This window comes from Callithrix jacchus, chromosome 20 (genome assembly GCF_049354715.1).
Source record: "Callithrix jacchus isolate 240 chromosome 20, calJac240_pri, whole genome shotgun sequence".
Lineage (NCBI taxonomy): Eukaryota > Metazoa > Chordata > Mammalia > Primates > Cebidae > Callithrix > Callithrix jacchus.
This window is the reverse complement of record NC_133521.1, coordinates 46,152,459-46,173,037: the sequence shown is the minus strand read 5'-3', so window position 1 is coordinate 46,173,037 and position 20,579 is coordinate 46,152,459. Positions and strand designations below refer to the sequence as shown.

At 64.0% G+C, this 20,579-nt stretch overlaps 1 protein-coding gene across 15 annotated transcripts in view; it reads right to left on the bottom strand.

Annotated features, from left to right (window-relative positions):
* Positions 1–20,579, bottom strand: part of ZFPM1 (zinc finger protein, FOG family member 1) — a 78,902-nt gene that overhangs the window by 25,443 nt on the left and 32,880 nt on the right. For 6 of the 15 annotated variants that reach the window (XM_035281588.3, XM_035281591.3, XM_035281592.3 and 3 more), the window contains exons 2-3: positions 19,429–19,533; positions 16,624–16,746 (exon numbers count right to left, since the gene is read on the bottom strand). In XM_035281588.3, the coding sequence (XP_035137479.3) occupies positions 16,624–16,746; positions 19,429–19,533 (228 nt within the window). The remainder of the gene's footprint in view (positions 1–16,623; positions 16,747–19,428; positions 19,534–20,579) is intronic. The other 9 variants (XM_078357969.1, XM_035281596.3, XM_054248749.2 and 6 more) reach the window with 2 other exon arrangements.

Genomic DNA, 20,579 nt, shown 5'->3' with positions numbered 1-20,579 from the left:
CAGAAGTTGGGGGGCCATGTCCGAGGTTACACAGCCAGCAACTGGCATGGGAGAGTCACGCCCAGGTCCTTCTGATTGCAAACCCAGGACTGCAGCCCAGGCCAGACCCCCCTGCAGTGAATGCCACCCATAAGGCAGTAGGCCCTCCATGAAGCCCCTCCCCATTCCCAGATGGGAGCTGCTGGGCAGAAGGCCACACGGAAAGGCCAGTAGGACCCCAGCCCTCACTCGCTGCGGTGGCCCCGGCCGCAGCACTCAGGACAGCCAAGATGGAAGGAAAAGTCTCACACTTGCTAGGGAGAAGGGAGACGGAGCCACGGACGCAGCAGGCCTTGGCGGCAAAGCTACCTGCCTCTCGGAGGCCTGGTGAGGGTTCCCACCCTGCCTCCCACTGGGTTCCCCGGGTGGGTCCCCGCAGGAGGGCTGGGTCTGGGAGAGGCGGTGGAGGAGCCTACAAGCTGCATGCCCGGGATGGGGAGAAAAATGGACCAGCTTTGCTGCTGAAGAAACAGATTTCACATACGTCCGGGCCCTCCAGCCATGCTGGGGAAATGGCTCTGCTCCTCAGAGCTGTGCCCTGCACACACCTGGTGATGGCCCCTGCCCTGTGGACACGAACTCGGGGCACAGCCTGCCCTGCCTGCCCACTCTGGGGCAGCCTCTTGCCAAGCCCCCTTTCAGTTGTTTCTGGATTATTCTGTGTTATTGTGAACCCAGCATTGGAGCCAAGCCCCAGCGTAAGACCTAAGTCCATTTCACTGAGGGGAAACAGGAGGGGCCTGCCCAAGGCCCCCAGTGCCCTGCCCTGGAAGACCCAGGCCCACCGCCTCCTGGGAGGCTTCCAGCTCCTCCACCCTGGTCCCCTGCCTTGGTGCCCCCTGACCCCTGCCCTGGTCTTCCCACCCCTTGCCTTGGTCTCCCCCAAGCCCCTTCCGTGCTGTCTCCCACTCCCTGCTCTGGCCTTCCCGCCCTCTGCCCTGGTCTCCCCTCACCCCCCTGCTCTGGTCTCTTCTGCCTTCTGCCTGGCTTGGCCCACACTGGCCTCCTGGCCATGGTGTCTGGCCTCTGCTGGCCTGAAGCCCTCAGAGCACCCTGGAGGCCAGTGGAGGGCCCAGGGGTGGCCCAGAGCCCCAGGCCTTCTGGACAAGGGTTTTCTTCTCACCCCAGGCCAGAGGTTAGGGAAGGGCTTTGAATCCCAGAAGCTGCCTTCCTGAGATGTTTCCTGGACCCCGAACTAACAGTGGATGGCTGTGGGGGGCTGGGCCTGCGGGGCTGACTTCCCTTAGGGTGGGGCACATGCTGGAAGCTCCATGGGGGTCATGCCAGCGGCTGTGCTTGTCCAGCTCTCTCTGTCAGAGGTGGGCCTGGTGCCCTGTGAGCCACCCCCTGAGCACATGCACACCCAGTCCAGTGTTCTCCTTGCCAAGCTGTGCTCAGAGCTCACGTCGCAGGGGGCCAGGGCGGGGTCAGCAGGCAGCGGGAGCTGACGGCAGGGGGTGCTGGTTCCAGGCGCAGTGCTGCCTCAGGGCCAGTCCACATGGCAGTATGCCAGGACCTGTCCGTGTGGAGGACGATGCCAGGTCCTCCCACTCCTCTGTGCCTCCGAGGTCCCCAGAGTGCCCGCCGCCTCCTGGGGGCACCAAGGGGCAGACGTCTTGATTTCATGAACTCTGTCTTCCCAACAGACTGTCAGCCCCTCAGAGCTGGGCTGTTGACGGCTGCGTCCCCCAGGCACTGGGACACCGTGGACCTGAGTGCCTGGGTGTGGAGGAGGACGGCAGCAAGGCCTGGGAGGTGACCCAGCCAGAGGACCCTGGGGAGGCCCCGGCCGGGCAGGAAGGAGCAGCAGGTGCAGGGGCCTGGACTGGGCTTGGCCAAGCCTGGGCCTGGCGTCCACCGCGGAGCAGCTGCGTCAGCTGCTGGGCAAGTGAGCAGCGGAAGGGCTGGGCCCAGGTGCTGCAGTCCCGGCCTGCCCCGCCCACCCGCCAGCTGCTGCCTGTGAACTCCTCTTGCTATCGCCGGGAACATCGCTGGGATTATTGATTTTTTGACACAGAACAACAGCCCATCTTTATCGGGCTGAACCCTGGCCTCAGCTAATGGCAGAGCTGGGACCGCCTGGGAATAGCGAGGAAGGCAGGGTGGGGCCCAGCTCCCCTGCAGAGACCTGGGGGCCCCTTGCACCTGCGGGCCCAGTGGCCCATCCTGGAGAGGGGTGTGTGTAAGGGAAGGGCAAGGCCCTGGCCCCGAGGGGGCAGCCGGGCAGTGCTTAGGCCCAGAACTGCCCTTTCAGAGGCCTTGAGGGCAGCTCAGAGCCAGGTCTCACCTGTCTGAACCCCTTCCATGGGGTTCTCAGGGGAGGGGGCTGTGGTCTGAGACACCAGCACCTCTGGCTCCTCTGGGGCAGCTGGACCAGCAGGCAGAGCCTCACTGTGCACAGGGGGGGGCACATGTCCCTCCATTCGCCCCAAAGGGTCTGTGGGCAGGGCCCGGCGAGGGGCTCTTTCCTCCCCCGACCCTGGGTGGCATCTCTGCCCCTCTGTGGCGCCTCCCCAGGGCTGAGCCTGAGAACCACAGCCTCACGTGGCCTCAAAGTTCGGAGACTCCAGGGCTCTTGGGGCTCTGGAAGGCTAAATGCCCTGGGTCCCAGGCCTTGTCTTTCTGCCTGTGAAGTGGGGAGAGGGAGCCAATTTGCCCCCAGGCCCTAGTAGTCTGGTCTTTGGGGACCCTGAGGCCCAAGAACTGGGGTGGAGGTCCCTGGCTCTCTCCAGCCCTGCCTCGTCCTATCGGTGACTGGAAGCAGGATGTCAGATAAAGCTGTTGCCACAGGATGTATTTTCTTTACCTTATCTGTGTCCTATCGGCCTGGGCGCCCCAGCCTCGGCCCTGTTTTTCCAGGGTCTGCGTGCCCTGGAGGGCCCTTCCTTCCCACTGTTCATTTGCCCTCTGGAGGCTCCATCTATGATCCATAAATGGGAGAAGTCCAGTGAGACCATCCTACCCAGGCTGGCAGCACCCACCCCACTGATGGCAGCCGTAGACACCCAGGCAGGTGCTGGTAAGGGTGTCAGCGCCCACTGAGTGTCAGGACACTGCCACCCCCTTAGGATGGAAAAGTCCCTTCCAGAAAAGGCTGCTGCCCCCGAGCCTCACTGGCCCTTCAGGCTTGTCACCTCCACAGGTGGAGGGCTAACCAGGAGGAGATTGAGGCCTCGGGAGCCTGAGGTCTACCTGGCACCTGGGGCTCTACCTGGGGTATGGGGCCTGTGCCCGGGTGAGCCCAGCCCCACGTGAGCACCGGAGGCAGGAGGTGCTTCCGTGAACTGTGATCGTGTCTCCTCTTCTAAAAGCCGCGTGTGGTTTTATGGGAAGCCACAGAGAGTGCTGTCGTGGCACTGATCTCCCCAATGCAGATGAGAAGACCGGGGTCAGAGAAGACCTGGCCCCACAGAGAGGCAGGTGGCTGTGAGTCAGACACAGGCCAGGCAGGGGCTCAGGAGGGTGGGGAAGACCAGAAGCAGCAGGGGCCCTGCAGGGAGCACACGCTGGCATCCCCCAGACTCAGCACCCTCCCCGGCACCTCCACTCAGGATCCCCACTGGCCCCCAAATCAAGCACTGTGCGACACCAGCCCCACTAAACAGCCCCCGCCTCCCACCTGCCACAGAGACGAAGAGATGGAACATAGCCTCCCATTTTTGGAGCCCTAGGCCTTCAGGGCTGCTGGGGTTGGCGGAATGACAGCTAAAGGTGGCGGGTCGGGGTGGGGCCTCCCTGAGGGCTGCCCTGTATCTGCTACTGTCTGGACACCATGTGTGCCAGGGCGACCCACAAATGGGCACCCCCACGTGGCCTCTGCTGCCCTTAGAACCATCTTCCTTCTCTGGAAGAAACGTGGCAGGACAGCAAAAAGAGAAAAAAATGGCTTGCCGTCTTCAACATGCTGCCCTGAGCCCCTGCATGCTGGGACAATTCTTCTGGGATAAATTCCCAGGAGTTAACTGCTGAGTCAAGGAAGGCAGCAGCTGGTGGCACTGGGGCAGCCGGGACCAGGGGCTCCGACCTTCGAGGTGGGAACCCTCAGCAGGGACGGAGTCACCAAGGCCACTGTCTCCAGCAGCACTGGGGGGGAGCGGGGAGGGACAGTGAGGCTCTGGGAGGCTAGGGACAAGCTCAAGACCCGCAGCAGCTCCCACATGGATCCAGACGGGCACCTGGGGCCGAAGCCCATGCCCACGGCACACCCGCCCACAGGGCACAGGGACAGGGTTGGGGGACCCAAGGGACACTCGAGGAGGTGTCAGGCCTAGGGGGCAGAGGCGGGTCCTGAGTGCCTGGCGCCTGGGCCCCTGGGCAGGGAGGGAGAGGGCGGGGGACCGGAGTGGGAGGTGCCCTCACGAGACACAATAAACCCCAAGATAGCATCTCCCCCGCATCTCAGGCCCTGCTCGGCCCTTTCGGGCAGGATATGACCAGCCCTCCAGCCGATGGCGGCCCCTTTGTCCCATCTCCGGGGACTGATCTTATCAGCTGCGTACACTGCCGCCGTAATGGAAAAGCACAGTGAGGAAATAAAAAGTTATGTGCAGGGACGAAGAAGAGATAGAGAAATAAGTAAATAAGTAAGTAAATAAATAAGGGGCTGGTGCAGTGAGGAGTGCTGAACTACAGGTGGGGGGCGCCTGCCACGTGGGGGTCAGGAGGTCGGGGCTCGCTGGTCTGGTCCCCACCTAGGGTGAGCTCTGTGAACTAACTGAGCCTCGGTTTGCTCATCCACCCGGGATCTCACTCCTGGGCTTCAGGTGACTCCATGGCAAACAGCAAAGGCAGGAGGACCCAGCACCCAGGACCGCTATCTCCATCACCACCAGCACTGCGGGGAGGACCCAGCACCCAGGACCGCTATCTCCATCACCACCAGCACTGCGGGGAGGACCCAGCACCCAGGACCGCTATCTCCATCACCACCAGCACTGCGGGGGAGGACCCAGCACCCAGGACCGCTATCTCCATCACCACCAGCACTGAGGGGAGGACCCAGCACCCAGGACCGCTATCTCCATCACCACCAGCACTGCAGGGAGGACCCAGCACCCAGGACTGCTATCTCCACCAGCACTGCGGGGGAGGACCCAGCACCCAGGACCTCTATCTCCATCACCACCAGCACTGGGGGGAGGACCCAGCACCCATGACCGCTATCTCCATCACCACCAGCACTGCGGGGGAGGACCCAGCACCCAGGACCGCTATCTCCATCACCACCAGCACTGCGGGGGAGGACCCAGCACCCAGGACCGCTATCTCCATCACCACCAGCACTGCGGGGGAGGACCCAGCACCCAGGACCGCTATCTCCATCACCACCAGCACTGCGGGGGAGGACCCAGCACCCAGGACCGCTATCTCCATCACCACCAGCACTGTGGGGGAGGACCCAGCACCCAGGACCGCTATCTCCACCAGCACTGCAGGGGAGGACCCAGCACCCAGGACCGCTATCTCCATCACCACCAGCACTGCGGGGAGGACCCAGCACCCAGGACCGCTATCTCCACCAGCACTGCGGGGGAGGACCCAGCACCCAGGACCTCTATCTCCATCACCACCAGCACTGGGGGGAGGACCCAGCACCCATGACCACTATCTCCACCAGCACTGCGAAGGAGGACCCAGCACCCAAGACCGCTATCTCCACCAGCACTGCGGGGGAGGACCCAGCACCCAGGACCGCTATCTCCACCAGCACTGCGGGGGAGGACCCAGCACCCAGGACCTCTATCTCCATCACCACCAGCACTGGGGGGAGGACCCAGCACCCATGACCACTATCTCCACCAGCACTGCGAAGGAGGACCCAGCACCCAAGACCGCTATCTCCACCAGCACTGCGGGGGAGGACCCAGCACCCAGGACCTCTATCTCCATCACCACCAGCACTGGGGGGAGGACCCAGCACCCATGACCACTATCTCCACCAGCACTGCGAAGGAGGACCCAGCACCCAAGACCGCTATCTCCACCAACACTGCGGGGGAGGACCCAGCACCCAGGACCTCTATCTCCATCACCACCAGCACTGGGGGGAGGACCCAGCACCCATGACCACTATCTCCACCAGCACTGCGAAGGAGGACCCAGCACCTAAGACCGCTATCTCCACCAGCACTGCGGGGGAGGACCCAGCACCCAGGACCTCTATCTCCATCACTACCAGCACTGGGGGGAGGACCCAGCACCCATGACCACTATCTCCACCAGCACTGCGAAGGAGGACCCAGCACCCAAGACCGCTATCTCCACCAGCACTGCGGGGGAGGACCCAGCACCCAGGACCTCTATCTCCATCACCACCAGCACTGGGGGGAGGACCCAGCACCCATGACCGCTATCTCCACCAGCGCTGCGGGGGAGGACCCAGCACCCAGGACCACTATCTCCATCACCACCAGCACTGGGGGGAAGACCCAGAACCCATGACCGCTATCTCCATCACCAGCAGTGGTGCCTCAGTTTCCTTCCTGGGGCAGGTGGAGGTGGAGAAGCCAGGCCAGTGTGGGGAGGGGCTGGCCTTAGAAACTCTGACACATCCCCAGTCAAGGCTGCACCCCCACTAGGAGGGCCGCTGTGCCTGTCGGTTACATGAGGACACCAAGGCCGCTTTCGGGCCCAGCACTGTGCCAGGACCCAGCTTAGCCCAGGGCAGACAGGATCTCAGCTGACCACGAAGATGAGTTGGGAAAGAAAGCCCCAGGCAGCCTGACCTGTCCTGTCCCCATTGCACAGACGAGGACCCTGAGCCTACAGGAGGGCAAGACGGGCCCCAGGTCTGCGGTGAGAGGTGGGACCTGGAGGCTGGGTCTGCTGTTGTGCCAGCAGGAGAGCCAGTGCCAGTAACAATGACAGTCCCAGCAAGGTGTCACATCAGCGTGACAGCACCAGCGAGGTGGCTGTGGCCGGACCAGGAGCACTGTGTAACAGTGCTGTCCCTGTGCTGGTGACAGTCATGGTGCCCACACTGGTGGTGACATGGGCTGTGGTGGTGGGAATGAGGACAGCCGGGGCAGCAGCTGCCGGCGACATGCTTGTGGCCTGCCCACCGTCCCCAGGGTCCTTGTGGCCTTCCTGAGAGGCCACAGCCCAGAGGGGAGCTGGCTCTGCCCCAGCCATGCGTCAGGCCCAGGAGGGAAGCTTCTGGGCAGCAGCCGGAGCTCCAGGGGCTCGCTCAGTGACGCTGGTGGGCTTGCCCTCGAGATGTGTCTGGGAGGGGCCGGGAGGGCAATGGCGGGGCCTGGGTGGGGGCTGGTGGTGGGGGATGGCAGGGGCAGGAAGCCGGGTGGGAGGGCGGAGGAGGAAGCCAGCTCGATTAGCGCCTGCGGCCAAGATAGGCTGCCCTGGCCACAGATAGCTGCTCCCGGAAGGTGAGTGAGGCCAGCGGCCAGCACGGCAGGCAGCCAGGCTCCCCCGACTGCTGGGACGACTGGAGAGCCAGGACCCTGGCTGTGCCTCTCATGGGGTGTCCACTGTCTGCTCACCCTCTGCTGGCACGGGGCCATGGAGGGGTCCGGGAGCCCACGGGACCCTGGGGGCTGGGCCCGAAAAGGCTGGTTGGGTGGGTGTGGGCCCTCCCATGGGGGGCAGGCAGGCTTGCGGGCTCCGTGCCTGCTCGGCCTCCCCCCAGCATGGGGGTGGGGAGGCTACATGAAGTCTCCTGGACTCAGTTTCCCATCTGTGAACACGGACACAGTGCCTGCTGCCAGGCTGCCAGACAGCGCCCACTTCAGCCAAGCCCTTTCCCACATCTCCCTACATCTGCCCCCAAGCTGCCCTCCACCCAGCCAGTGGGTTTGGGTGTCACCCAGTAACAGTGACTGTCCCAGCAAGGTTTCACACCAGCGTGACAGCACAGCACCCCCCTACTGTGCATAGACCTGCCCCATGCTCAGCCTGCTTGGCACCAGGCTCCGCCCCATCCACGTGCCATGCCCGGTCCTGCCTGCCCGCCCCATGGCCCCTTTGCTGCTCCCCAAGTCAGCTGGGCTGGCCCCACCCCGGGCCTCTGCACCTGGCTTCCTCTGCACCAGCCTGCATCTCGGCCTGCTGCCTGGCCCCAGAGCCTGCTCTCTCCTCCACGGCAGCTGCTCTGGAGGCCACACTGGGGTCTGTTTTGCTCACCGTCCATCCCCGTCTATCACAGGCTGGCACACAGCTGGCACTGAAAAGATGGACGTGTGAGGGAGTGCGGCGAGCTCCACGGAGGGCAGGTTTGATGGGATGTCCCTCTGACTGCCTGCTCTGCCTGCGGCTGCAGGACCTGAGGCCCCAGCGACTTTCCTGGTGTGGAGGCTGAAGTCAGAGCCAGGCCCAGGAGCTGCTTTCCGTGTGGCCAGGGCCAGGGTGGGTGCAGGAGGTCAGCTAGACCCCAGGGTGCTGGCAGCCTGGCCACGAGGGCACTATGGGGGCCATGGGGGAGCCAGGGACAAAGGGGAGCTGGCCTTGGAGACTGTGGATGGCTTTGGCCCCAACCTCAACCCTGTCCAGGGGCCCTGCCCACAGGGCCTTGCTTGCGGGACAAGATTTGGAGTCCTGGGGTCTGGAGTGGCAGCCAGGCCCGGGGCCAGTGCTTGGGAGAGGGGAGGGAAGGGTGTCATGGGAACGTTCAGGGCTGGGGGCAACCAGTGTCCACGCCAACCACCCAGGGCCATGCCGGCCAGAGCCTGCACCCTCTGAACTCAGTTTCTAAGACAACTGTCCTCTGTGGCCGCAGGCCCGACAAGATGGGGCCTTGGGCTCTGAGCTTGCTGCTCCCTCACCCCTGCGCTCCCCCAGATCAGCCGGGAGCCCCCTCTAAGGGATTCTCTGTGCTGCAGCCTTGGCCTGGGACAGTTTCCAGATGCCCCTCACTCATTTGGAACTCAAGCGTCAGCTCAGTGAGGCTGGCTCTGCCTGCCCCTTGGACACATGGTGTTCCTGCCTCGCCATGATTTGGGGTGGTCCGGCTCCCGGGGGGCCTGGGCTGTGCTGGCCTGAGCACGTGCCTCACACTGAACACACCACCTGCTTCTCTTGACCACTCCCTGGTAGGACACCCATGTTCCTTCTGGTTCCGGGACACGTGTCCCTCCACTGCATGGGTCCCGGGCAGAGCCATCCTTGTCTTCACCCAGCACCTGACAGGAGCCTGGCCCCGCAGTGCTCAGCACACGTCACGGGGAGCGGCACGGCCGTGAGACATGGTCCCTCCTCGGCGTCTGGCTCCAGCTCCACAAGGCCCCATCTGCCCAGCTGTGAAGTGGGCGTTCCGGCCAGGCATGTGACCCTTCAGGAGGGGTCTGAGGCTCCCAATGGGGACTCTCTGTGTGGACCCTTCGTCCCTGGGACAGCCAGAGGAGGTGGCTCCTGAGCCAGCACAGGGCCTGGTCTCTGGAGCTGACCCCAGGCTGACCCCTGCCATCCGCCAGGGCCCCTCCCCCGCCGTTAATCTAAGACTAATGGGGTATCGGGGGCAGCGCCGGCAGCTGATAAGGCGGGATGGCTGGAATGGTTTCCCACCCACGCATGCCGGGGAGGCAGGAGGGAGCGGCGCCTATCGGCCCATCTTCCCGCTGTCCATCAGGCCGCCCCCGCCTCGGCCTCCGCCCGATAACAGGCCTTGAGGTCTGCATAGACGCGAGGCCAGGGAGATTAGTCAGAGGGAGCTCGGCCCAGATAACCAGCCGGACGCCCTCGCACACTCGGTGAGGAGTCCCAGCCTCGGGCCGGCCCCGCCGGGACCCTGGGGTGGGGGATGCCGCGTGGGCCCCAGGCAGGAAGCCGCAGATAGATTGTGCCCAGCCTCACAGCAGCCGCCTGCTCCCAGCGCCAGGTGCTGGCCCAGACCACTCACAGCACTGCGTCTGGACGAACGCCCCCCAAAACGCTTCAGGATACCCATTTTACAGCCAAGAAAACTGAGGCGGCTCGTTGTGGTCCCTGGCACTGAACCCCATCCCCCCCCGGGCTGATGTTCCAGCCGAGACTGACCGCTGGGACCTCCAGCCCTGAGCCAGCCCCGTGTGCACAGCCGACCCCGCTCTCCTGGGTCCCTCTTGCCTTGGCGTGAGGCTGGGGCCGCCCACCTGCCGCCCCCCACCTCTCACATCCAGCCTGACACTTGGGAGTCCCCTCCGCTTGCTGGCAGTGCCTTGGGGACGTGGCCAGCCTTCCTGTGTCTGCCACCAGGGCCTGAGATGGAGCAGGGAAAGGCATGGCTTGCTGTGTGGCCAGCTGGAATGCGCTTTGTCCACAGTAGTCCCGGGAAAGAGCTCCAGGCCCTGGAGTGGAGCGAGTCCGGAGCAGGCCTGGCCGCCCCCGACCCACAGCACTGCCGCTCAGTCCTAGCCGCACGTCCACCCAGGGCTGGGCCACCGTGGCCAGACCGCCTTGCCTCGCCGAGCCTCCGTTTCCCTAACTGGCGAGTGAGCCCCAGCTCGGCCCTGCCCTGCAGGACTGGCTGCTGGACGTGAGAGTCCGTGTGTGCCAGGAGTTGAGAATGCCTCCACACAGGAAATGCCTAGCAAGGGGCCATCTCTTCCAGCCCTGTGTAGGTGACCAGGGGCTTCAGGGGTCAGGGGAGCCCCCTGCTCGGTCTCAGGCCCAGCGAACCCCAGGCCCCTCTCACAGCAAATGTCTGGCTTTCCCTGGAGTCAGTGGGGTGGGGTGGGGTCTGAGCTTTATGGGGATTCTGGCCCAGGAACTGCAAAGGCCAGGGCTGAGCCTGGGTGATGCGCCTGGGTCAGGTCCCCAAGTGCCAAGCCAGCCCCGCTCCACCCTCTTCTCCAATCCAGCCTGTCTCCCAGGCCCGGCTCCCGCCTGGGACCCCCAGCCCTGTGCTCTCAGGTTAAAACCAGCCCACCACCATCACATCCTCTGCCAAGGCTGGTCCGTCCTCAGGGAAGACCCTTCCAGAAGGCCAGGCAGGGGACCTGGGCTGAGCCCGCCGGGAAAGTTCTTGCTGACCCCCAAGGGCAGCGGACGACACTGCTGGCTGCCCTGTGGAAGCTTCCTCCCTCAACTCCAGAGGACTTCAGGATGGAGCGTCCTGCCCTGCCCGGGATGGCCGAGGGTCTGCACGGAGCCCAGACTCAGCCACTGCTAAGAGCCTGCCCCAGAGCCCGTGTGTGGTGCAGCCACACTCTGCCCCAGACCACGTCGCGGGCCAACCCTGCCCCGGGCTCTTCTGGCCTTAGCACGCCCCTCCCCATTGCCCAGTTGTGTTTTGTTTCATACATTTGTTTACCAGGAAAGAGCTCTAGGCCCTGAGACACTTCCTGGTGAAGGGCACCCCATGCCTGAGGACCCCACACCCTGGCTGCCAAGTAGGCTCCTGCTGCCCACCTTCTGTCCTGCCCACAGAGCCAGGCTGCCCTCCTGTCACCTCACACACAGAGTGGTGGGAGAGCTCTGTGGGCCCTCCCCAGCCAGCATGGTGCCCTTGGCATGGTCCTGCCCTTAGTGCCGGGTCTCAGGCTGCTGTCTTTCCCGCCCTGGGTTCCTGCACTACACCGTCTCCCAGACAGACACACACAGAGCCGGGGGGAGACTCATTCTGCCCACCCAGCAGACCAGGTGCCTCCTCTGCACTGGCACAGATGGGCAGGTTCGGGGTCAGAGGAAGGACAGACAAGTGAGGCCTCCTCGGTGCCCCAAGCAGCCCAGGGAGAGGAGCTGTCCTCTGAGCCAGTTCCCCTGAGTTCTGCCCAACCTCATGTGGGGACGTTGGGGAGGCCTGTGGCCCTCCCACCTGCAGGCTGCCTGGAGGGCTGCCAGGGGAAACGGACTCCACATGCCAGGGTCCAGACCCCAAGCTCTTCAGCCTCTTCCTGCACCTGCTGCATTGTGGCCTGGCCTGCACCATTACTCTCAGGGCAGATGACCACGCAGGGGCCATGAACTGGGCTGGCCCAGCACCCCAGGGAGTCGAATGAGACCCCAGCTCCACCCCTCCAAGTCCCAGTGGGCTGGCACGTCGGGTGCCTCCATTTTCCGAGGCAAGAGTGGGATGCTCCGGAGGACCAGGACTCGGCCCCACGTCCCACGATGGGACGGGCGGGCAGAAAGCACCAAGGCTGAGCAGCTCCCGGGCACGTGCAGGGATTGCAGACTATGGCCGAGCCATTTGCATAGCAGAATCCTAGGTAGCGCCCCTCCAGCACACAAGGACATTTCAAAGATAAAACAGGAGCTCGCCGCCGCCACGGCCGAATCCTTCCCTTTGCATCCGGGCTGGAGGCTCTAGGGAGGAAGAGGGCGTCCAGGCACAGGTGACCGGCTCTGCCCCCACCCGAGGTCCCTTCTCTGAGGCCGTCCCTGGGGTCGGACCCCGGCCCTTCTCTCCTCCTGCCGGCCCCTCCTGCTGCCTCACTGGAGTCCAAGGCCACAGGCCCCACGGACCAGGCCACACTCCCGCCCACCCCGCCTTCCTCAGCCCCCACTCAGGCCCTGCGTCCTCCGATGCACCCTCCGCTCTCTACCCCAGGGCCCCACTCACCCTGGGGTAGAGACACTCCCTCCTGGAATCAGCCCCTCTCCCTGCTTCCCCCTTGCTTGCTGGGTTTGGTTTGGGTGTTGATGGCAGGGTTTGGAGTGTTGTGACCGGTCCCTGTGATGGGATGCTCTGCCCGGGGCTCTCATCTCGGTGGGGTATCCTGTTCTCAGACAGCGAGGCTGCACTGCGGTGACCTCACTCATGGGTCCCCGGCTCCCACCTGGACACCTCCCTGGTGCCGGGCAGCTAACAGGGTCTGGGGGTGAATGTGTCCTGCCATGAGGCCACGGTGCAACGGGGGGCACAAGATGGCTGCTCCCTGCCCCTGCCCGGCTGCCTCTCTCAGCCATGGAAAGGAGAGTTCTGCATTGCAGATGGCGGCTTCTCCCTGCAGACCTGCCTGCACCCTGCTGCAATCTGCATAACCCAGGCTGCCCAGGGCGGATGACAAGCCCGAAGCCAGTCCCAGCCACTGTGTGCTACACACCACACAGTCTCTCACGGAGGCTTCCAGCAGCTGTGGCTGTCCTTCCACCCATCTTACAGAGGAGGAAACTGAGTCTGGAGAAGCCAAGGGGCCTGCCTGTGGTCACTCCGCAGGGCCGGGGCTGCGGGGCCTGCGCGTCTGCTCAGAGCAGCTCAGGGGACCCCGTTTGCAGCACTCAAGAGCAAAGGCACTCGAAGCTCAGAGCTCAGAACTTTTGAAAACAAAACCCAGCACCCACTGAATGACTCCTTGGCCTCCCTTTAGGGCTCTGGGACCACCAGGTTATCAAGGAGGGCCAGGAGGGGGCCAGCAGGGGCAGTCACAGGCCCCGGAGTCCAGGGGAAGTCAAGACAATGGCCACTTTCACACCGGGACAGCTCTCTGCTGCTCACGAAGTCTTTGTGCATCCATGACCTCAGTTAACGTTTGCAGTGGGCGTTGGGGGCCTCTTGGGTGTCCCCAGGGAGGAAGAGAGGGGCTGTGAGGCCCCCCTGCCTGGGGTCACATGGGTGCCTCCAGGGAGTCTTCATGCCCACCTGCCGGGGGCCTTGACCACCAGGGACAGGGCAGCCTGGCTGCACGCATGGCGGAGCTGTTGGGGGAGGTGCCAAGGCTGGACCTCTCTGCTGGGCTCACACTGTCTGCCTCCTGGGTGCCCACAAGTCCCAGCCACTTTCCCTGTGAAATGGGTTGAACTGGGGTTGGGGTTGGAGGGGTTCCCAGGACACTTGTGAGCCCGGGTCCCATCCACAGGCAGGACAGATGGGAAGCAGGCTCAGGGCCCAGTTACCTCCCCAAAGTGCAGAGTGCCCCTCGGTCCAAGCTGGCGCTCCTTCCACCTCATATAGGAAAGGTGGATGGTACCTCCCAGGCTGCCTCAAGAACAAGGTCCCGGGCCAGGTTCAGAGGGGCTGTGGCCTGCACTGTTTCCCACACTTGGGGATGGGCGGGGTAGGAGCAGCTGTGGGCCAGAGACCACGAAACAGACCTGGAGAAACTGGGAGAGACGGGGCAGAGACAGACAGGAGCAGAGACTGACAGGGGCAGAGACAGGTGAGGGAGAGAGGCATAGAGAGACTGAGAGAGAAAGAGAGCCAGTAAGGGAGGGAGACAGAAGGAGAACGAGGAGAGAGAGAGAGAGAAAGGAAGGGAGAGAGGGAGAAGGTGTGGAGGGAGGGTGGAGGGAGAGGGGCTCACACAATACAGAGCATCAGAGACAGGGTCTGGAGACAGGAAGGAGAGACGCCAGGACGAGCAGGGCAAAGCTGGGTGATCCCCCACGGCACCCGGCCACCAGACCCGCCACCTGGCCGGGCACTGCCTTTGGGGCCACCACCCCGCAAGCCCCTGCGAAGCCCTGCTGGCCGTCGACACACAGGCAGCCCCGGGAGATAAGAGCCCACAGAGGCTCCCCGGCGTCTCTGTGGGTGACAGTCGGCCTGTGCGGGCCTGATAGGCCGGGGCCACTGCAGCGGTTGGCTGGCGGCCACGTATCAGCCCATCGCCGCCCACTGCACAGAAATTCATATCTGCGGGAACCGATAGGGTGCCGCCCGGTCCGGGGGATGCAGCACAGGAAGCTGGGGGGCGCACCCTAGCCCCAAACCACGGCCGCAGCCTCAGGGCCCCAGCCCTGCCCGGTGCCAGGCTCCAGCCCCCAGGGCTTCCTCCATCTGCAGAGCGAGAGGCTGATCTAACAACTCTCAACACCGCAGGGACCTGTGAAGTGATGAACAACCCAGAGTCTGTGAACTCCAGGCCCAAACTCAGCTCCACCCCTCCTGGCCACGTGACCTCGAACGGGCTGGGTTCCCTCCTCCGGGGACTGGGGTCACCATCTCAACCCCTCTTGGGACTGGTGTGAGGGCCGCACAGCACCCCGTATGCCCAGTGGCCAGCTGGGTCCCACAGGTACACGATGGTTCCTGCCACTGTGGGGGTGGTCTCCACCGAAAGAGTGCGGGGTATGGGAGCTCTGCAGGCCTGAGGGGGCCTGTGGGCATCCTCCCTGCTATCCTATTCTACAGCTGGGGGAGGATGAGGGCATCAGGGCAGCCCTTCCCGACCTCACAGCACTGCCCTGTGTATGCAAAGGCCTCCCTGTCAGACTGACTTAGCAGCGAGGGCCGGAGGCACCAGCGTCCGACCACCCCAAGAGGTGTGTCCTGGGCCTGCCCCCAACCTGGTGTCACTGAGGAGAAGGCATGCAGATGGCCAATTTCTGCCATCTCTGGGTCCCAGGTATGTAGGCCACATTGTCTGCTGTGCTGGATGCCCGGTCCCCCTTCTGGGGACAGCAGAGGGAGCCCATGAGGTACCAGAGAGCCCTGGGCAGCCCCACAGCCCATGCAGGTGTGACTCAGCTTCCCCGCGGGGCCGGGTCATCCTCTTGGCTGTGCTCCAGGCCCGCCCCTCCCTCTCTGGTCCCGGCTGCCCGGCGTGGAAAGAGGCTATGCTAAAGGAGCAGGCCTCACCCGAACGCGCCACTGCCTAGTTGCCCTGCGGTGGGCACACAGGCCCATCACGCACTCTCCCCTCGCTGCTGGGACCTTGCTGACCCTTCTCCATCTTGGCCCCCAGGAAGGAATAGTGTCCCTCAGCCTCAGCGACGCCTTCCTGCTCCCCAGCATGGCAAGCCCTCACCACATGCCTTCTCTCCACAGATGGGGCCCTGCTGGTGTCACTGAGACCTCTTGAGCGCTCTCTGACGAGCACCTGCTCCTGGCTCTGTGCCTGGCATGCAGAGGGCCTCAATAGATGCTGGCTGCATCTGCACATGCGTCTGGCTCGAGCGCCTGCCCCTCCCCACGCTGCCCTCCACAGAGGCCCTTGCCACCCCCATCCGGCCTCTGTTAGGCCCCCTTCCTCCCTTGTCCTCCAGTTTCCACAATGGCCTCGGTTGGGCAGCGCTAGGAAGCCACCCCAGCCGCTACTCTGGCTCCTCGGGCAGCAGCATTTCTCAGGAATGATGCAAACAACCTGACCGCCGGAGTTTCCCGTGTTCATAAATCAGTGGGATTCACAGCTCCCGAAGGGGCTGCAGGGAGAACATGCTCATGGGACTTCTGGGGTCAGAACTCCAGCTACAAATCATGGAGCAGAGTGACCAGCTAGCACCACCAATCCACCCTCGGGGATGCATCTGTGGCCCAGGCCCTGCGGGGCCGTGTGGCTCGGACTCCAACCCCACGGCCTGCAGCCACTCTGGAGTGAAATGGGGTGGGGTCCTGCCCTTCAGGCCTGAGCACCTCCCTGGCCACCTCTGCACAACTCTGAATCCCGGCCTGGCTGGGAAGGCCGTGGGCCCAGGCAGCTCAGATGCAGCCTCCCGTCCCACCTCAGCACAACTCTGAATCCCGGCCTGGCTCTGACCAAGGAACCCCCAGTGACTCCTTGTGCACCACGTGAGGCTGGCATTGGCACGAGGGTGCCCAGCTCCAGCGATACGCTAGCTGCACAGGTTGGCTGAGCTTTGGACCAGGCACAGGCCTGGGCCCAGTGGGTCTCCAGCAACCTACACACCTCCCCGGCAGCCATGTGGCCCCTCTGCCAGGGGCCGGGCCAAGTTGCCTGGGAGGTGACGCTGCCAGCCCCACCACCACATGGTTACCTGGCCCGGTCCAGGGGCTGCGTGGCTCTTCCTCTGTAGGCCTGGGTTCTGGTTCCTGTCCCTCCAGCTCCTCGGGGCCTCCTGGGGATGTGGGAGGTGGCGGTGGTGGGGGTGAGTTTACATCTGCAGAGAGGAAAAGACCGCCACATCCCTACCAAGCGTCAGGCACTGAGCTGCCCCTCCCTGTGGCTGAGAGGGACACTGAGGCACCGGGTGGGGAAGCTGGGGCCCAAAGCCACCCACCCTCCTGGCTCGCTGTAACTGGGGTGGGAGAGACATCCCAGTTTTCCTCTTGGTCGTTGAAAACCCTCCATCCCTCATTAGTTACAGCAATGATAATTGCTATTCCAGCGGCTGTTGATAATTAGGGCGCACGATAGCCCACCAGCCTGCCCTGCCCAGCAGGCACATATGTGGCTGCCAGCTCCCCGGTCCCCTGTGCCGGCAGCTGGGGGCCCCTCCACCCGGCCCCGCACCAATTTCCCGGTCCCCTGTGCCGGCAGCTGGGGGCCCCTCCACCCAGCCCCGCACCAACTCCAGCCCAAAGGGCATGTTTGCCTTCCCAGCTGGCCTGATAACCACCTCAGCCCCGATCGATGTGATCCCATAAAGCCCCCCCACACCGGTGACGTCACGTGGCCACAGATTATTAATACGCTCGATAAGGGCTGTGATTAACATCAAGTCAGTCAATCACACGGTATAAGAGTCCTATTATTTTTGGCTATAAATCAAAGTGGCTGGCCTCTGAGCTCCAGCCGCTGCGAGGGAGCCTCGCTGGACCCGCCAAGCGGCAGACACCGCTCCTGCGCTGCCGTCTTATCTCGCCCATCGCCACGCTATCACCACGGCCTGTGCCAGGTGCAGCCCTGGCTGTTTTTTCCAGCTCCTTCCCGGGCCCCACCCCCACCCCCACCCCCATGCAGCCCTGGCTTCTAGATCAGATAAAGCGCCTGGCTCCCCCGGAAGCTGGCCTTGGTCAAAGTCCACCAGCACTGCGCTGCCTGCCCTTTGCTGTGGCCCCTCCATCCGGGCTCCCTGCAGCCGGCCAGCTGGCGGCAGCTGCGTGCACCACTGAGGCTGGCGGCGGTGACAGCCCAGGGCTTCCCAGTCCACGTGCAGCACACGTGTTCTCTTCCCACGGCCACGGAGGGGCTGGTGTCCTGCCTGCACGTGCAGGAGCTGAGGCTGCAGGAGGGTTAAGTGCCCGGCCTGGGACCAGCCAGGGAGGGTTCTGGCTGCACCACAAGCCTAGTGTGCTGATGGCAATGGCAGCAAGGACAAGGAGGGTGGCAGCCAGTGGGTCCCAGGCGTCACCAGAGGCTGGGCTGGACCCCTGCAGGTGCCCTGGTTGTCCTGGGGCAGGAATGTCCCTGTGTGAGCTGGGAGGGATGGCAGCCCCAGCCCTGGGGTTGAGTCCCACTGGCTCTAGTGACCCCAGGGGCTTGCTGCCAGAAAAAGGGGCCCAGGCCCAGCAGGCTGGCTGTGTGCAGATTGGGGGATGAGGCCTGCCGGGCTGCTGGGCCTGTGGGACCCTGACATCCAGAATGCGAAGTGCTGGGTTGGGGGGTCCTCACTGAGAAGCGCCCCTCCCAAGCCAGAGACCTCCACCTAGCCCCTTGGCCACAGACCCTTGTCTGTAACCCCTCCCTCATCCTGATGGCCTCAGGGCCTTTGCACCTGCTGTCACTGACCCCTGGCATCCCTCCAGCCATCAGGGGCAGTGCCACACATCCTCGGGGGTCCTGCTCAGGTCTTCCCTGGCCACTCCCATCTTTCCTCCACTCCAGGTCATGTCACCCACCAGCACCCTCCCAAATGGCCCAGGTATGGCCATGTCTCCCTGCTGGAGTGGGGCAGAGCCTACCCCACGACCTGCTGCTGCCTCTCTGAGACCTTGGAAAATGGGGGTGAGCATGCTACTTCTCCTGGCACCGCTGTCCCAGTAAGGTCCCTTCTCCCAGGGTCTCTGGTGTGTCTGGGGTATAGCTGGCTCCCGCAGGCCTCTGTATGTCAGGGTAACTCTCTCTCTGGAGGGCAGGCCCTCTTCCTGGCTTAGCAAATGACCTGCCCCAAGGAAATGGCCACCAGGAGGGCCCAGAGACTGTGCAGGTGCCCAGTGACAGTGGAGGAAATCAGGCTAAACCCAGACCTGGGTGGGAACCCCACTAGGGCACTCTTGAGCTGAGTGACTCTGGTAAGTCACGAAACCTCTCTGGTATGTGAATGGGGTGTGGTGCCTTAGCAGGAGACACCACTCTGCACCCAGCACCCACCGTGCACCCAGCACCCACTGTGTACCCAGCACCCACTGCACACCCAGCACCCACTTGCAGCCAGCACCCACCATGCACCCAGCACCCACTTGCACCCAGTACCCACTGTGTACCCAGCACCCACTGCGCACACAGCCCAAGTGGGACACCAGGGGGGGCTGCAGCTCAGCAAGCCCCATGACCCCCAAGGAGGGGCCTCATGGTCCCCATTTCAAGGAGGGTCTACTGAGGCTGGGAGGGCATGGATTCCCATCCAACCTTGGGCCTCTGTCTGTTCATCTGTACGAGGGCTGGATTTCAGGTCATACCTGCGGCAGGTGTGCTTGTCTCTCCCTTCTCTGGGGACTCCCAGCCCCACCCAGTCCCCCAGGCCACAGGCCCCTGGTTGGAGGACGCCTGTCCTGGACTCCTGGATATAGCTGGTTCATGCCACTCAGACACCACTGAACTCTAAGTGCATGGTACAGGTAAGCAACGGAGGCCCCAGCTGGTGGAGACGGAGGTGTGGTGAGAGGCCAGCGGGACTCACCTGTGCTGGGAGAGCTTGGGGCTTCAGGTGCCATGGCCTTCTGCTCCACGTGGCTGGCACCTGCCAACAGCACCTCCTCTCCGGCCTCCATGTCTCCAAGGGAACCTGTGGACACAGGCAGAGGGGTTGGGAGGTGCTCTGGGGAGAGAGTCCCTGCCTCCTGAGCCCTCCTGGCATAGCCACAGTCCTGCTGTCCAGGCAGAGTTAGCAGCTGGGCAGCGGTGAGGGTATGCACCCCTCTGAGCTCAGGGGCCAGGTGCCGTTAGCTGGGGGAGTCCCTCTAGGTACTCAAGGTTTGATATTCGGGCACAGTGGCTCACACCTGTGATCCCAGCACTTTGGGAGGCTGAAGTAGGAGGATTGCTTGAGTCCAGGAGTTTGTAAGCAGCCTGGGCAACATGGCAAGACCCTGCCTCTATAAAAAAATACAAAAATTAGCTGGATGTGGTGGTGCATACCAGTAGTCCCAGCCACTAGGAGGGTGGAGGTGGGAGGATCACTTGAGCCTGGGGGATCCCCATAGCTGGGGAGTTGGAGGCTATGGGGAGCTGCGATGGCACCACTGCACCGCAGCCCGGGTGACGGGGAGCTGCGATGGCACCACTGCACCACAGCCCGGGTGACGGGGAGCTGCGATGGCACCACTGCACCACTGCACCACAGCCCGGGTGACAGGGAGCTGCGATGGCACCACTGCACCACAGCCTGGGTGACGGGGAGCTGCGATGGCACCACTGCACCACTGCACCACAGCTCGGGTGACGGGGAGCTGCGATGGCACCACTGCACCACAGCCTGGGTGACGGGGAGCTGCGATGGCACCACTGTACCACTGCACCACAGCCCGGGTGACGGGAAGCTGCGATGGTACCACTGCACCACTGCACCACAGCCCGGGTGATGGGGAGCTGCGATGGCACCACTGCACCACTGCACCACAGCCTGGGTGACGGGGAGCTGCGATGGCACCACTGTACCACTGCACCACAGCCTGGGTGACGGGGAGCTGCGATGGCACCACTGCACCACTGCACCGCAGCCTGGGTGATGGGGAGCTGCGATGGCACCACTGCACCACAGCCCGGGTGATGGGGAGCTGCGATGGCACCACTGCACCACTGCACCACAGCCCGGGTGACAGGGAGCTGCGA